General features: G+C 42.8%; 2 protein-coding genes and 1 long non-coding RNA gene across 6 annotated transcripts; 2 read left to right on the plus strand and 1 right to left on the minus strand.

Annotated features, from left to right (window-relative positions):
- The first annotated feature begins 1,106 nt into the window (after window positions 1-1,106).
- On the plus strand, window positions 1,107-1,442 carry LOC120684886 (predicted GPI-anchored protein 58). Its single transcript, XM_039966752.1, has one exon. It carries the CDS (start codon window positions 1,107-1,109, stop codon window positions 1,440-1,442), a length of 336 nt encoding a protein of 111 aa, XP_039822686.1.
- A 765-nt stretch (window positions 1,443-2,207) lies between these two features.
- LOC120684367 lies at window positions 2,208-6,092 on the plus strand. Of its 4 annotated transcripts, none has more exons than XR_005679259.1 (5): window positions 2,208-2,808; window positions 2,952-4,912; window positions 5,015-5,272; window positions 5,374-5,522; window positions 5,676-6,092. It is a non-coding gene; the product is annotated as an uncharacterized LOC120684367 (long non-coding RNA). The 4 variants fall into 4 exon arrangements; XR_005679261.1 differs by having other exon boundaries at window positions 2,952-4,656; window positions 4,744-4,912; window positions 5,015-5,522; XR_005679258.1 differs by having other exon boundaries at window positions 5,015-5,522.
- Window positions 6,093-14,374: 8,282 nt separating this feature from the next.
- On the minus strand, window positions 14,375-17,043 carry LOC120684888 (toMV resistance protein Tm-2(2)-like). The gene is made up of 2 exons (XM_039966753.1): window positions 16,507-17,043; window positions 14,375-14,936 (listed from the first exon to the last, which is right to left on the minus strand). The coding sequence occupies exons 1-2, from the start codon at window positions 16,851-16,853 to the stop codon at window positions 14,375-14,377; spliced, it is 909 nt and encodes a 302-aa protein (XP_039822687.1). The 5' UTR covers window positions 16,854-17,043.
- Window positions 17,044-17,462: the final 419 nt, after the last annotated feature.

Raw genomic sequence — 17,462 nt, forward strand, 5'->3', positions numbered from 1 at the left:
TAAGCGAGCGTGAATCAGTTTTATTAAAAAAATTTAGAAAAAATTTATGAAGTATCCAATTTAGAGAATTTACTTAAAACTTTTGTGAGCTTTATATATCCGACATAGCACATTGCATCCATAGCATTACTGATTAATCAAATGGTTATGTGGCACACACTGTTAGCAGATTTTACTAAACCTTTGTTAAATTATAAGGTGCCTCGGGATGATAAATGCACCAAATTAATTAGTTAAAGGATTGATTTGCACCAAATGAAACATGATGGATGAATACCACACTTTTGCAATACTTGAGGGATGAAAAATACACTTTTTCCAAGTCTTTTTGATTAGCCAACATGTGATGTTTTGTGGCTAGCAAATATATTTACAGGTATTAGACATGACTATTGTGAGATGGTTAGCAGTTTCATATAGATAAATAAAATAGAGTAATAGGCCTCTTATAAACAGATAGGGGAAGTTTGGTTCCGGCATACTTCGTTTCTGTATTTGCAGTCCGATAAGAGTTTGTCCCTTCGTATGCATGTACATATTTATTTGTACTTGGAATATACTGTTTTGCATGAACCCATGCTTGTGTCAAACCCAAGAACTTAGCATGTGTTTGGTTTGGGGATGAGTTGGGTCCATCCTTGTTTTTAAGGTTGGGTCCGACCCATCTAGTGTTTGGTTGAGAGGGTTGGGTCCGACCCAATTTTTTGTTTGGTTAGAGGGTTGCAAAGGAATAGGTTGTGGTTTATTTTGACACCGTTAAAACAGTCATCTATGGGCCCACTTGTCATCCCCTCTATTTTTTCTTTCTCTTCCATCCTTTTCTTTCTCGTCGAGCTCGATGCTCGGCCCCGCCGGACCGGCGCCGGCCTCCTCCGCCCGCCCACGCCCACGCCGGCTCCCTCCGCCCGCTCCGCCACCGCCATCGCGCCGGCGCTGGCCTCGTCCGCCCGCCCTGCACCGCCGGCGGCCTCCTCCGCCCACCAGTACTGCACCCGCCCCGCGCCGCTCGCCGCAGCCTTCACTGGCGCCGCCCACTCCCTCTCGCCCGCCATGGCCTCCTAGATCGACCTCGCCCGCCATGGCCGCCCAGCTCGAGCTCGCCCACCATGGCCGCCCAGATCGAGGTCGGCCCCCATGGCTCCCCCCAGCTCGAGGTCAGCCCCCATGGCCATGGCACCTCCTCCTCCTTGCCCACGGGCGCGCCGCACAGCCCCACCCGCCCCTACACCGCCGAGCTCCTCCGCCCGCCCCCCACGCCGGCAGCTCCGCCCGCCCGCCCCCGCGCCGACGAGCTCGGTAGCGCCGGTGCTCCGCCCGCCCCCGCCCCCGCGAGCTCGGCCTCGCGGCCGTCGCCCACGCCCCCGCGGACGGAGCCGAGATGGCGTCGAAGTGGGTTGGAGTGGTCCGCTCGATTTGAGCGGACCACTCCGACCCGCATCTGAGGGGAATATACCCCTTCGGGTTCAACCCAACCCATATCAAACCTCCAACCAAACGCGGGTTCAACTGGGTTGGACCCGTCCCAACCCACCCCGACCCAGCAACCAAACACACCCTTAGGGATGCAGGTTTTAATTAAGAGAAAATCCTTATTTAAAACTAGTAAAGTTGAGCCTTCTTATTTAACACTGAAAGTTTTTAATTTCTCTATATGACATGAAGTTGAACTTCCCTATTTGAAACTTCCATCTCTCTCTCTCTCTCTTTGCGGGTAAGTTCCATCTATTCTGTCAGTTAAGCCACACACATGAACCGTAACCTGTGGAGTCCTTCCTTTCTTTTCTGGGCTAAAACAATCATCAAAGCACCCCTAAAACTCATGAATTTTTATATAGAGATATAACGAATGAAGATGAACCCATTTTGCACAAAAACACATGCAACCTTTAAAATCTTAAAATTAAATGCACCAAAATAGGCATGCACCAAAATAGGCTACTTTTGAAAATTATATAAATTTTCAGGGCACGATATTTTAATATTTCTTGGAAAGTAGTGTTGTATAAATTCATATTTTAGATAAAATTTTTATGCATATATGTAAATCCATATCGCTCGACTAAACGGAGGCCTCCGAAGGCATCTGCAACTTTTGGCGAATAAAATTGTGACGCGTCAGCGCACGTCTGCCATCGCGTCTGGTTACGCATCGAAAAACCAGTCCTCTGTTGCTAATGGCGGTCTTGTCGCGTGTCCATAGACCCTGGGAGTCGACCTTGCCTCTAAAAATATCAAGTATACCATAGCTCCCCACGGAGTTCCATCTTCGTGCACGCCGCCTCACCCAATTCCTCGACTCCTCCGTTGAGCACTTGATTCCGTTGTTGATCTCTCTGCCACCGCTCCCTCCTCTTGTTAACCACATCCAAATCAGACATGGCCGACTTCCATACTGCTCCCAAATCCTGCACCTCCCTTTGCCTGTTCCCGTGCACGACACCGCTTGCCGTCCCCACGCCCTTTCGTTATGAAATCTGCCGCCGCCGATCCCATTGGTGCCGTTATCTCCTACAGCCATCTCTCTGTTGTGGAGCTGCGCATCGTCGTCACCGTCGACGCCCTCTTATCCACCGATTTATGCATCAACGCTGCCTAAGCTGGTGGTCGCGCGACATTGGGCCGCCCGCTGGATAGATCCTTGGGACCTATGTTGCTGTGCGGTGTGCGTACCATGGTGGGTGTGGCCACTGCTTGGCGGATCCATGAGTATGAGACCCAACCAGGGTGAATGAAGTTGTTCACGCTGTGGATGGATCCACAAGGACCATGAGCAACAACAGCCGTTCTCATCTCATCTTGGTTCAAATGGTATGGGAATGTAACATAGCCTCAGATTGATTTTTTTATTTTCTAAGAACTCTTGACTCACTTAGATGAATTGTCGTTTAGTAGCCTTCAGTGTTGGAGATCCTTCACCAATTTTGATGGCATGCCTTCCTGCAATTCCACAGGGAGATGACAAGACTGGCTAAGTGGTATCCATGGAACCTTGATGTTTCTTGTGTAGAACCTGCAGAAAAATTGTTTCTCTGCCTGCAGAAAATTTGTTTTTCTGCCTATGTTGATTACTTGAGTCAGAGCCTAGGTTGCATAGTCCAATTTGATTTTGTTCCTGCACTAGTTCATGCTGTCAATTTCCCTCTCTGTATCATTCTAATAGTATTTTAGTGTAGAAGATTTATGAGTAACTAAACAAGAGGTGATACTTGGGCTCTCAGCTTTCTCCATTATATTTACCTTTTCGGGACTTCATGAAACACAAGTATAAGAGTCCTTTGTGTTAATTGCAACCAACTCTTGAAATTTCCTTAAGTTACCTGTTTGCTGAGTACAATACGAAATTGTTTTTCCCCTAAGGATCATCTCCTTTTTTTTTGCACGCATAAAGTCATGTTACTCAATGATCATGATGCATCAATGTCATGGATCATAGTTCATGTTATCTTTATGGCTGGGTTTCAAAAAGGTTCTTAATGCCACTTTATCTGTTCAGATTTAGTGGCCTAATGCACAGATTCAGCTAACAATTTAATCAATTAATGTGTTGCTATATGCCACCTCTTTTTTTTTCATCTATTTCAGTTTGCCTTTTGCTGCTGGGATGCAATATGAGGGCTAAGATGACGAAAGCAGAGATACGGCACATCTTTGCCTTTTCTCAGTCTTACAATACTTCATGGCGTTCATTAGTGATTGCATGAAGCCATATGCAGTGGTTTTAAATTTTTAGCGTTAAGAAATTAGTGCCTTTTTGCCCGTGCTTGCGGTATTAGTGAAATGGTAGTGCAGAGAAATCAATGTCTTTTGTCATTGCTTACCTCATTTATGAAATGATAGATAATATATGCAGATTTAGGGATTTTATTTATTAACCTATCTGTTCTCCACAAGGTTTCATGCTAATTTTATGGATGATAAGATTGTTCTGACGTGTGCTTTTCAGAGTTTGTCATGCTCTGTGTTTCTGTAGATAAGATATACTGTTAACATGCTATCAAATGTTTTTCCAGGGAGAGATAGTTCTAATACCATAATGGACAATGTTTCTCTGTTACACATTCAGCAAAATACTATTTACTAATTCAGCTTTACTGATTTTTTGTCGAACACGCAGGAGAGCTGCGTATCTTTATATTAAGAGAGAAAGAGCAATCCAATTACAAAAAAAAATTCATTCCACACCTTGGACCATAGCGAGGAATGATCTGAGCTAGAAAGGCCAATTACACAAACTCACGCTTGAAGGACCTGACCATAACACCCCCTACTACTAGACCTGCACCACCTCCCTCTCAAGGTGCGAGGCAGCAAGCCTCTTAGCCCCGAGAGTTGCCAAAGGTGAGATTCCTCCTGAAAGGCCTGCAGAGCCACCTGCAGATTTGGGGCAGCCCCATCAAAAACACAACTATTCCTATGTTTCCAAAGGATCCATGCACCCAGGATGCACAAGGAGTTAAAGCCTTTTCTATGCTGCTTCTGAATTCTCCTTTCGGCCTTCTTCCACCAATCAGCGAACACTACACTCCATGTGGGCATCAGTCAATCCAGGTTCAGGGGCTTCAAAATGGCAAACCAAAATTGCCTAGCAAAGACACAAGAAGTCAGGATGTGTTGGATGGTTTCCTCCTCCTGATCACAAAGAGGGCAGCGATCTGGGTATGGGAGGCCTCTTTTTTTGCAGGCGGTCAGCAGTCCAACATCGATTCCTAATAGCCAGCCACACAAACGTTTTACATTTTCTAGGGGCCCAGGTCTTCCACACTTTCTTCCATGGTTTAAAGGTGATGGCACCGACAAAGAAGTTCTTATAGGCTGATCTTGTTGAAAAAATTCCGGAGGCTTCTAGCTTCTACCGGTGAATGTCCTCTGTATCATTCAGGTTAACATTTGCCAACATGTCCCAAAGCTCAAGGTATTCTGCTAATCCCCTCCATCCAAGAGCTCCTTGTATATATGTAACCCAAGTATTTCCTTGCAATGCCTCAAATACTGATTGCCTTTTCCTGATTCACAGAGATACACATTTGACAACATTTGGGGCTAGATCCTCAAGATGGCTGCCATGTAACCAACGATCAGTCCAAAAACATGTTGTCCTACCATTACCCACCAAAGATTCAGTGGCTACAGCAAACATAGCAACTGCATTGGGGTAAACTGGAATTTCAAGACCAGCCCAAGGCCGAGCAGCTCCAGTTTTCTCAAGTCAAAGCCATCTCATTTGCAGCGCCCAACCCATGATTTCGAGGTTATGAATGCCCAGTCCTCCAAGGTCAATGGGTCTCATTACCTTCTCCCAGACTACTAAACAACAACCACCATTGGCCTGTTTCCTGCCTGACCAAAGGAAGCCTCTTCTTATTTTATCAATAGCTCGAAGGAACCACTTGGGGACTTTAATAGTGATCAACAAATGAATAGGAATTGCAGTGAGCACAAACTGTACAAGCACTGCTCGACCAGCCAATGTTAGCAAGGAAGCTCTCCACCCTGGCAATTTGTTTGCTATCTTCTCGATCCAGGTGAGTAAGTCTCCTCTTCTCAGTTTTTTAATCAGAAATAGGCAGCCCCAAATAAGTAGTGGGAAAATTGGCAGTGTTGCACTGTAGTGTGTTGCTTACTTCCTCCAAAACCCCCTCATCACATTGTATGGGTATTACACAACTCTTCTGCAGGTTGATTTGCAGCCCTGAGGCTTCACCAAAACAGCGCAGAATGTCCTTTGTGAGCTGTAAATCTTCTTCAGTTGGTCTGATAAACAGAGCCACATCATCAGCATACAATGAGAGCCTTTGCCCGGTGGACTGTAGAGGAGAAAGTAATCCTTCAGCTTCAGCCTTGAGAAATAGACTGTTTAGAACATCCATGACTAAAATAAATAGCATCGGGGAGAGAGGATCCCCTTGGTGCAGACCTCGCTGATGTGAAATAGAATGCCCTAGTTCTCCATTAAGCATAATTTGGGTGGATGCAGTATGTAACAAGTTGGAGATGATAGTTCGCCAGGCAGGACCAAATCCCAAGTGTGAAAGAATCTCCAACAAGAAAGACCAGTCCACTGAATCAAATGCCTTTGAGATATCCAGTTTCAAGAAGAGGCTCGCAATTTTACGGTGATGGAGCACCTTAATAGTCTGCTGCACTAGCATGAAATTATCATGAATACATCTGCCCCTTATGAAGGCACTCTGGTTGGTAGCAACTAAAGTGCCGAGGGCCTTTAGCTGAGTTGGTTAGAGGAACCCAGTGGCACTCCTCAGGTCCTGGGTTCGACTCCCCGTGGGAGCGAATTTCAGGTTGAGGTTAAAAAAATCCCCTCATCTGTCCCATAGTGCCAAAGCACAGGTCTAAGGCCCGGCCCCGGTCGTGGTTGTCTCACATGGGCTACGGTGCCGCTGTGTAAGGGTGGGGCAGGGGTTCGGGGATTTTCTTGGCCGGTGTGAGACGGTCTCGGTCTTCTCTATCACACAATACTGATTAGCTGGGATGTAGATTGAATTGTCTCAACTATAGAGTATAGACAACAGTCTCTGTTTGTTCTTTGTGTAATATATTTATTGAAATTGTCTTTGCTCATAAGTTCAGTATATTTTGGTTTGGTAAATTTAGTTGGTTTGCTGTAGCATTTCTTTTCTAATACCACAATGGACAATGTTTCCCTGTTACACATTCAGCAAAATACTATTTACTAATTCAGCTTTACTGATTAGCTGGGATGTAGATTGAATTGTCTCAACTATAGAGTATAGACAGCAGTCTCTGTTTGTTCTTTGTGTAATATATTTATTGAAATTGTCTTTGCTCATAAGTTCAGTATATTTTGGTTTGGTAAATTTAGTTGGTTTGCTGTAGCATTTCCTGTACCATGACACTTCCTGACCAAAGAATGTGCGTAGCTTACCTTCCTGCAATGTCAATGCTTTGATATCTTTTAAGGTGCTGGCCCATTAGAATCCATTTGTCCATTGCCTACAAGCTCACTGACAACATCATTTACAACAAATATTTTTTTCTCATTTTTACCACTAAAAAATTCATTTTCTTATTGTAGTGCAGCACTCACATTGATTACCTTAGCTATGTGTTATGTTTCCACAGGTAACATGTGACCAATCAATGAGACCCGATTGATGGTTTGTTGATGGTTTGCACTAGCTGGAGTTAGCCTTTTCTTTGTACAAAATTTGGTTAATTTACCCATTCTTTGCATGGCTACTATAATACCTGCTCCATTGAGATCATTTTCACAATGATTTCACCGTGATCTGTATTCAAGACGCATGTCCTAATTCGCAAGAATATCTCTGATATCCGTATGGATCCTTTCTCATGCATATATTTGTATTCTTCCGTGCCTTCCATCAACATTAGTTTTGATTCATAAATATGGAAGAGCTACCGGGCGAGTTAACACAGTTTGAATGAGTTACACATCATAGGCTGCTGTTCACAAATCACAACACCGGCTGCCAAAACAGCTAATCGATGAAATAGACCTGCGCCGTGACTCAGAAGCGGGCACGGCGAAGCACGCCTCCCTTCCTAGTATTTAAGGTGCTTTTGCAGCTTGGGAGTACGGGAGCAGCCAAACTGTCATTTGTGACTTTAGTTTGAGGAATGGAGTAGGGTAACTTTGCACTTTGTTTAGTATGAGTAATGTGTAGTTGTCTAAAGTTTTCCTATACGAATTGGATAGATGCATAATAAACAGGCATTTTCAAACATGTAGCCCGAATCTACGACAAGCACTCTAGAAATCGTCGAAGTTGCAATGAGTTTTAGCCATCCATCGCGTCAAAACAGCAAATTCAATAGCCAAACCGATCTAGACTTGTGCTGCTGTTCTGAACTTACACACACAGAGTTCCTGAACCTCTCCGAACTCTGAAGTGCTTCAGACATCAACAACTGAAATTCTGGCGCCCAAAAATACAAAGAAAAATGATGAAGAATTGCTACAGTAATTGCACGACAGACTGGTCGCCCCCATGCGGCAAACCAAATGGTGGGGTTTTTCTTTGATTTTGAACTGCATGATTTTAGAATGTCTCGTGAGGCGAACCAAAGTGCAGTAATATCTTGTTTCCCATAACCAAGTATGCAAAAGCTATCAGGATTGTTTAAACGAAGGGTATAGGAACACCAGCAGATATATGGATTGCTACCATCAAATAACAAGAAAATTTAACAGCAAAGGGGTTGTGTGTCTTGAGCCTTAGCTGGTGCTAATTTGTTGTCAGAGAAAAGTACTGCTGGTTGGTTGCTAGTTGATGGCTAATGCTGATTTTGTGTGAGAGAAAAACACGGCTGACTGACAAGCCAGCCGGAATACTAGGGGTAGGATGTCTGATGCGTCGGATGCCCTTCCCACCATTCGAACCAGCGACACTGCTCCACGCCTGCTCCACCAGTAACCGCAGCCGAGAAAAACACGGCTGGCTGACAAGCCAGCCGAAATACTAGGGGTAGGATGTCTGATGCGTCGGATGCCCTTCCCACCATTCGAACCAGCGACACTGCTCCACGCTTGCTCCACCAGCAACCGCAGCCTGCTCCCGCTGGCAGCGCTCGCCTCCGCCAAGCCCCGCCTGCTGCAACTCGCCCACCTCTGCTCGGCTGTGGTCACGGCCAGCCGACCTCCGCTTGTTCCTGGCTGCGGCCCATCCCCAACCGCGGAAGTACGCGAGGGTGGCCGCATAAGCTCCGTGGCGGCGGTGCACGAGGCCAGCGGCAAGCTCCGGGCCGCTGGCAGTAGGGTGTTGGTGGGCGGGTGTTGCAGTAGAATTATTTGAATGTTTCAAATGGTTGACTCGAGGTGTTGCAGTAGCCTTGTTTTAATGTTTTGCATGAATTTGAATGGATGTTGCGTCAAACAATGTTATTATGATGTTGTTGGGTGTATTTTATGTGTTTCAGTACATGCTTCTGATGTTACAAATATTAATCCTTTATGTTGCAAGCGTTCATTTTTAGTGTTGCAACGGAGCGTCTGTTGGAAAATTTTCCATCGGGCGCTAGCAGCGCCGTTTATTGTATGGCGTATGGCGTATCTTTCCTTCTAACAGTGCCATGAATGGGGGAGCCAAGAGGGGGCTAGCAGGGGCCACGGCCCACCTAATGGTGAAAATGTTTTTTTAATCCCCTTTCTTCTTTGCAGCAAATAATTAGATAAGTAATTATATCCATATTCAATTAAAGTCCAGCAATAGTTTAATAGGCAGCAACTACAAGCAAGCAAAAAGTAACGTTCTAAGAGCTTGTTTGGTATAGCTTGCTCACTAGCTTTACCACTGTCAAAGTGCTATTTTCAAAATGGTTTCATTATGGGTCCGTGAATAAGCCGTAAATGGCTTTACTTACGTGACTGAAGCAAAAAATTGTAGCTTCTGCAGCTACCGTGATTCTAAGCGATTGACGTCATTTTTACCAAACATTTTTTAAAAATAGCTTCAGCTTCAACTTTATTAAAAAACTACAGTCGGAGCTATTTCAATAGCCGCAGATTGAAGAAGACCCTGGGGACAGGAGCTGGAGGGGCGCGGAGGGTGATTCCAGGCGTGCCGCGTGCAGAGGCAGGGATGCCACCGCGCGCCCACACCATCGCCGTCACAGCCATGGCTATCACTATCGGCTCGCCTTCCCTTGACCTTCCGGCCCCTTTGGAATTTTTGCTGGCTCCGCCACTGACTGCCATCAGTCAATCTAGCGTTTGCACTCATGTTAATAAATATGTATTATTTACTTGGTTTTACCAGAATATTTTTTAGAAACTAAAAAATTAACATAATAACAAGGATAGAAAAGATATGATGAAAATAAATGCCTTTATAAAGAAGAAACAGTATAATTAGTGTGCATATGTGGCGACAACAATCTGACTGCCAGTAATTAAACAACAATGTGTTTCTCAATAATGTAAAAGTGTACTTAAAATGCTAAATACCTTCCATACACAAAAGTAACTCAAAGTTAACGAAAGTTGACCAACATCATAAGCCCTCATTACAGAAGTTCATAAGTAAACAAGTCTGTGTCCACATTTATTTAAATGGTAAAGCCATATTACGATGAACACTCCAAGTTCCAAACAAAGTAATAGATTCATGAAAGCTACTACAAATGTTGCCCATTATGCAGGATAATTGTTTCTCTCCTGCAAAAGAAATAATCTATGAGAATAGTGTCCACATAATTACAAGATAAATACTCGATAAAAGATCATAAGAAAGGACAAGATAAAACTTCGTTTCTGAAACAGTATGGGTCTTTTTTTATGAAAACAGAATATTTTTTTTAGATAAAGGGTTAACCCGGCCTTCTATATCCAGACAGTGGATACAACCAAAATATTACAAGAGCACTTAGACTCTAAACCTCAATGAGGCATTTCACAAAACAAGGGGAAAAACTAGAAAACAAAGCAAGAAAACTAAAAGACTAAGCTTCAATCTTCTTCTTCGTTCCCATTCCAACCATGCGACATCATCACACAAACACCAAATCCATCACATCTCTCGTCTACTTAGAAACTTGATGTCTGGATCAACTATTGCTTGTCAACTCTCAACCCCCGCCACTGATCAAGATGGCCCTCCCAAGGACTCCATAGCGACGCCCCAGCAGGATAGCAACATCAAAGATGCCGCCGTCGCCCGAACCACTCAGTTCATCGATTTTCACCTAGAGCAATCCTTGGAGATTGAGGTTCTCACAGCAACACTTTCAAGAAGAATGATGCACCATGGCACCATCGTTACCGGCTACGGTCTTGACCGAGCTAGACTTTCATCTGAGAACCTGCGCATCCTGACAACCATCTTGTTCCTTCCAGGAGCCGAAGAAACCGATGAGCACCACGACCGCTGCCACCGGCTAGAAACACTGCGCAAGGCCACCAGACGACCGGAGGCTGACACCTCATGACCCGAGAAGGGGCCACGACGAGGCGTCCCCTGGTGCAGCGGTGCAAGAGGCGACGGCTCGCCCCGAGCAAAGGAAAGTAGAGAGTAAAGGAAAGTTGTACATTTTAATTTTGACCAACGTTAAATTAAGACATACAATTCTTCCCAAGTAGAGAGAAATTAACAGATAAAAGTTGATTCTGATCAACGCTACAGATAAAGTTTTGAGGTTACTCAGCTGTATAGTTGAGGTTAAGAAAGAAAAGTGCTTATTCCATTCTAATTTTTTTTAGTCGATATGGAAAAGAGATGCAACTGTTTTCGAAAAAGTTTTGGTTTCTCTCACTAAAGTTTTGCGAATATTGTAATTCGTTAAATTTTCTGATTAAATTGGAACCAACGGGAAGATTTAATCAGAAAAGAAAGTATATGTGCATGTTTTAGTCATTGTGACTAAAGTTTTATCACTATATTATGTTTTTACCTTGCCCTTCAACAGTAAAGATAATGGTTGAAATGAGTTTGATGCACGTTCAATTTAACCAACGTTGAATTAAACATGCGTTGCAAATACCTTTGAAGTTTTAAAGTTTTATACCGCCTGTCGGAAAAGTTTTGTCACTTGTGTCACTTATATCCTGCTTGAAAGGAAAAGTTGTGATGGCTCATATGCTACTTGAGTAGCACATAAAAGTAAAAAAAGTCTGGGGGAGCTTTTAAAGCTATTCTAGCAATTCCCATGCACTGTTATAGTGGCACGTTGAATAGTGACTTGAAAAGAGTCGAAGGAGAAAAGAAAAGTTGTATATGAACCAAGATTGCAAGCATGACTTGCTAAAATATAGCAAAATGAAGAACTTGATGAGTTCTTGAAAATGTAACAATAACAAGAACTCTGATGAGCTCTTGAAATGGAACGAGGAAAATGGTACTCCCATTATTTTGCATGACTTGATCATAGAATAAAGTTCAAGTAATGAAAAGGCTCCTCGTTCACAATTGCTGAAAATACTTTCGAAATCATGGCAGCAAAGCCTGTGCCATATTTCGAGGGGGAGAAAGGTTAGAAAGACTAAGATTTACAAAGAAATTCTCCTCAAAATTAAATCAAGGATGATCTATTAAAGTGAATATGACCGAGAAGGGAGTACAACGGTCATAACATTGATACCCCAATAATAAAAGTAAGCGAAACTCCTGGAGTTTTTCAGCTCCAAATAGGAACAAAAGATAGTTGAGCCTTAAAGCAACCGAAAAGAAAAGGTGCTTAAAGCACCCTGCGAGGCATGTAAAGTCAAACCCAAACAAAAGCAAAGATATTCCATCTTTACAATAGAATGGGATAATCTGGGGGAGTAAAGTATGCCGAGAACTAAGGCTTGAAGAGAAGTGGGACTGTATATTCACTCCTATAATTCAAGCACTGAAATTGTCTCAACATATGTTTTGACGTTGTATGAATGTCATAAATTGAGTTGTCTCATTCATCGACGTGGCGAGAAGCCATGGAAGATATAATGAGACCTAAAAGTTCCAAATTTATTTTGGAACATAGAATAAGTTCTTAATGGAGTCAAGACAATAGGCTATAGTGGGTCTACAAGATTAAAACGTGACTCCAGAGGGAACATGAAAAGTTGCTAAGCGCGACTTATGGCAAAAGTTTTGTGCAAAGAAAAGAATAAGTTATAACGAGACATTTTATTCAGTCTCATGAAAGGATTCTTTTAGAATCATAATGACATTGGTGCATACTAATTTGACAATTGATCAGATGGATGTTGGAGCAACATCTCCTAACATAGATTTGTACGAGAAAGTATGTACCTGACATAATCAAATGGTTTCATTGTGGAAAGAAAAGAACATTGTGATACCACCTGATGAAATCAGATCACAGAACAGTGTATCAAAAGTTTTGTGAGAACAAAGGAAAGTTTTGGGTTTTAAGTAAAGATGACAAATCGCGAATGTGCAAAGTTCAAAGATGGGAAATTCTTTTCCCGCAAAGTTCAAAGAAGGTTATTATGATCTCTAGTTCTAGTTAGATAATCTCGGTGAAGAACCATTCGTTCTAGGAATGGAAATTTACTGAGATAAAAGAAAAGGGGGTATCAGGACTATCGCAGAGAGCATAATAAGAAAAGAGTTCTAAAGATATATAGTATGCATGCGAGTAACCTACACTTGTCCTATTGTCAAGGGTAATAGTTTTGGAATTTTTAGGTTTCCAGGAACCGTTATATGATTGATCAAAAGAAAAAAAGGTTCCATGTGCTTCAGCTGTTGGAAGCAAAATTAGTGCTCAAAAGAATTTACCCTGACATAGCCCAAGTATCCGGGACATTTTGGCAGAAGTCCAGTCCAGCAATAGATCACTGGAATGGAGTTATAGAATGTTTTGCAATTTTTGCAAAATATTGTCAGCCTCATACTAAGTAAGAAAGGAACATGTACTCTCAAAAAGTTGTGAGTAAAAAGAATTAAGTTTTGGCGAGATGTTTAGTGAAGCCCACAGTAGTAGCTAACACTCGCGCTTGGAGTTTTATTGTGGAAAAGCTCCAAAGCAAAATAGTTGTGGTTCATGGGTTGTGTACCCAAAGTTTAGCATGATATGAGGCTACAGGACAGGCAAAATGGTTAAGAAAACCATTACCCGGAATTGATAATGGTAGACAATAGCAATATAGCATTCGAATGTTTACACTCATATGGCAACATGTTAAGTGTGCTGCCAAACACATTGACAATGGCTTATATGTTGCAAAGGAGAAAATCCAGAATCATATGAAATCATGGAGCACCAAAGTATCAAACAAGTGTTTGCGGATCCGCTTACCAAAAGGCCTACCGCCCAAGTCGACATGGGTTTTACGGGAGGCCTATGATTTCTGGATTACTAAAGGGCCCAAAGAAAGGTTAAGGTCTTGTTTCAATACAGAAAGGTGCATTGTGGCTGTTAAGTCTGACGGTAACTAATAACCGTCATGATGAGGCACGCCCTACATACTGATCTGCAATGAGATGAGACCAATAGCAAAGCGACTAAAGAGAAAGTAAAGAGTTAGGTTCAAATTGAGAAATTTTAAAGTACTAAGGTGAGATCAAGGGGGAGAATGTTAATATTGATCTCCACCGGGCCAGTCCAACAACTGGGCCAACCTTGACTCGCGTCCTGATCGGGGACGCCCAGCCCAATAGACGGCTGGTGGGCCCCCGTCACGTAGTGCCATATATAGAGGAGGTGAGGACTGCGGCACTGGACACGAGGTTCGCCACCGCTACAATTCCCACCATCCAAACCCTAACCCAATCTAGAGAGGGGGCGCTGACAGCGACGGGAAGCCGCCACCAGCACCGGCACTGCACGTCGTCCTCCACCTTGAACCACTCCGGTGGCGCGTCCATGACTACGCCGGCGGCACTCTGGACTCCGTCATCATGCTCGTCATCGACCATGGACGGTTTCTTCTTCAAGAACCAGTTAGTAGTCCCTCCGATCTACTGCTAGATGGTCCTAAAGTATCTAACATTGGAATATCGAAATCCTCTGGAAACAAGCTTAGACACAGTAAACAAGGCTTTAGATAGGATGGCATGTCACTGTAACTAAGGTGTAATATATTTCTCATATTATCCAATGTCTTGTATTTTTCAAGTCCAGAACCCATGGAATTGTACACACGATACCATTCGTACTTTGTTCTGTTGGGCATACTAGCTAACATACTTGCAATAGTAATGATAGCTAATGGTATCCCTCCACACTTCTTCAAAATATTCATTGTTACCTCTTCCAGATCAGAATGAATTCCATTATCTTCGTTAAATATCCTTTTACAAAGAAGCCTTCTGGAGTCCTTGTGTGAGAGAGGATCCAGTTCATACACATCACCATCCATTGAAGAGAATTTAGCCACATCCATGTTACGTGTTGTTACAATAACTCTGCTACCAACATTCTTGTCTATAAGAGCACAATTGATGATTTCCCATGCTTCCGTATTCCATACGTCGTCAATTACAATGAGGTACCTGTGGATTTGCAAGAGCATCAGATGCTTATTTTTTGAGATGTAGCCCAAGCTTACAATTATAATAGAATTATGGCTACAGTAAAAACAGTCAAAATGTTGCTTGGGATTAAAAAATATTATACCACTAAAATACTATGATTTATAATATGACATCGTTGATATTGAGTACTGGAATGGGATCAAATTAATTGATGGCATGCTTTGCCAACAATGAAAAATATGTCATGTCACGCATTTCCCTTAGTTTATCTACCCTCTACTATGTCTGTGAGTCACATCAGATGCATGCAGGCACACCGAGCATCACCTCACCAGTTCTGCCAACTACCGGCGTCACTCCGATGCCCCTAACAGGCTCCACTAGGTAGTTGCTGCTCACCGCTCTGTCCTGGCTCTGTTTCCCTTGTTCCATTTACAAGAAATCACTCTGTACACCACTATGGCCGCTCGAGCTTGCCTGCCACCCGAAGTCGTGCTCGATGCGGCAACTTTGCCTCCGCGGCCATGCTCGTCAGCGCCCACATTGCCATCTGTTGCGTGTGCGCTCGCGTCGCCCGTGCTGCACACGTAAAAGCATCTCCAACAACAGATTACTCATACCTTAAATATTCTCTCTCCATTACCAATAGCTACTTTTATTTTTTAGGTAATGATTGTTGCAGCAGATTATCAAAATCCAATTACCAATAATAGGGTAGAGGGGAAATCCCCTTCATTTAGGTGAGGGAGAGGTGTGTTTTGGTGATTATTAAAAAATTATAGGTAATGGGGATTAGATTGGTAATCTGTTGGAGCACCTCCATCGCCAAAACATCAATTTTTTGATATTAGGGAGATGGATGAGTAATCTGTTGGAGATGCTCTAATGCGTCTGTGCATGTGCGAGTCTTCCCCAATACTACTGATGGAATATATCTTAAATAATCATGTTCCAACAGCCCCCAAACCAAATATTCTCATAACTTGGATACTCATTCGTCTAGATCTCTCCCTCCAAGCAATCATACGGTAAGAGATAACAGGGGAGGGGCAGTGACATGGACGCAGGAGAGAGCTAGTGCTCATGAACATGAGAGATGGTAAATTATAGTGCATCACTAGCGTTTGTCAGTGCATGTTTTATGAGGGCTTCAATCTCATTGAAGGACATGCATGTGAAAAATATAATAACATAGCATGAGATTTATGAGGTGGGAGAATAGTTGGGTTCGATCAGTTACCAAGGGCTTTGGAACTGGAATGAAACCACTTGGAGCAAATCATTTAATTAATCGCTAGACGTTTGATCTGTCCCATGTTGTCGTGCCTGCTATACTATACATTGATGAAATATTATGGTAACCTATGAAAATGTAAAATGAAGTTCTCTATATTGAGAGAGGTTGTTTCATTAATCAACCTAAGCCACTAAACAAGACATGATAGGTGTTGCACGGTTAGAAGCTTCTTAATGAAACACTGCAGTGGAATGGCCTTAGTATACTCCGCTATGGACCGTGAAGTAGTACTGATGTTATAAGTTGTTCCAGAAAAATAAAGAAATTGTATTAGGATTAGGATATATGTACCTCTTCTTGACGAGGAATTCCTGGATGCTCCTTAGAAGTTCATCCCGATCCTTTTCTCCAGCATTAGTACACTTGTCTTTACTAATTTGCCGGAGTATGCTGCTAAGAATCTGCTTCATGTCTGGTTTAAGTGAAACCGACACAAAAGCATAACACTCAAATTGTTCCTGTAATCTTTCATACACGAAATTGGCAATGGTTGTTTTGCCAAGGCCTCCCACCCCAACAATGGAGACAACCCTTAGCTTCTGTTTTTTCACACCTTCTCTTGTTAGCAAGTCGACAAGCTTTTGTGTTGGGCCATCAATGCCAACGAGCTTTGCTGCATCTTGGTAGAGAGATGGCATGCGTGGATCAATATCGACTGTGTCAGGCTGCACTCCAGCACCTAAAGAGTTGTACCTTTCTTTCCTTTTGGAAACATCATCGATGCGTTTCTTGATGTCTTGGATGTCATCGGCGATATGATGGCGACTCTTGGCCTTCGTCAATAAGGCAATGGTCCTGTTGAAAAATCTTCTGAAGCTATGCGGCTTGGCGTGTGTAACATCCCGTAATTTTTACGGAATGTTATAATTCCCAAAAATGCGAGTTTTCAAATTTTTTTGTGTAAATGTGAAAATAGTTAGATAATATAAGGTTGCCTTCTAAATTCCTAGTAAATTAAAAACAAATTATAAGGACTCTAATGCTAGTGTGATTTCTTTGGATTTTGTTTGGAGTTTTTGGATCTATCATGTTTATTTGGATTCAAGTAAGTTTATTTTCTCTTGTTTGAAATTGTGTGGGATTTCATTTGAATTTGGCCATTCAAATGAAATCCAAATGCTAACAACTAACTTGGGCCAGTACCCAACTAATTTCTAAACCCACTAACCACTCTAACCTCAAACCAGCCCAACCTATCTCCTGACCAGGCCTAACCTTTGATCTCAGCCCAAACCCACTTAACATCC

This window comes from Panicum virgatum, chromosome 8N (assembly GCF_016808335.1).
Source record: "Panicum virgatum strain AP13 chromosome 8N, P.virgatum_v5, whole genome shotgun sequence".
NCBI lineage: Eukaryota > Viridiplantae > Streptophyta > Magnoliopsida > Poales > Poaceae > Panicum > Panicum virgatum.

Excerpts from the sequence above, each read along its gene's own strand:
- LOC120684888 (XM_039966753.1), bottom strand. The coding sequence starts at position 16,853 with ATGCCATCTCTCTACCAAGATGCAGCAAAGCTCGTTGGCATTGATGGC. Across the intron at positions 14,937-16,506 it reads GAATTCCTCGTCAAGAAGAG|GTACCTCATTGTAATTGACG; the intron begins GTACATATATCC and ends GCAAATCCACAG.
- LOC120684886 (XM_039966752.1), top strand. The coding sequence starts at position 1,107 with ATGGCCGCCCAGATCGAGGTCGGCCCCCATGGCTCCCCCCAGCTCGAG.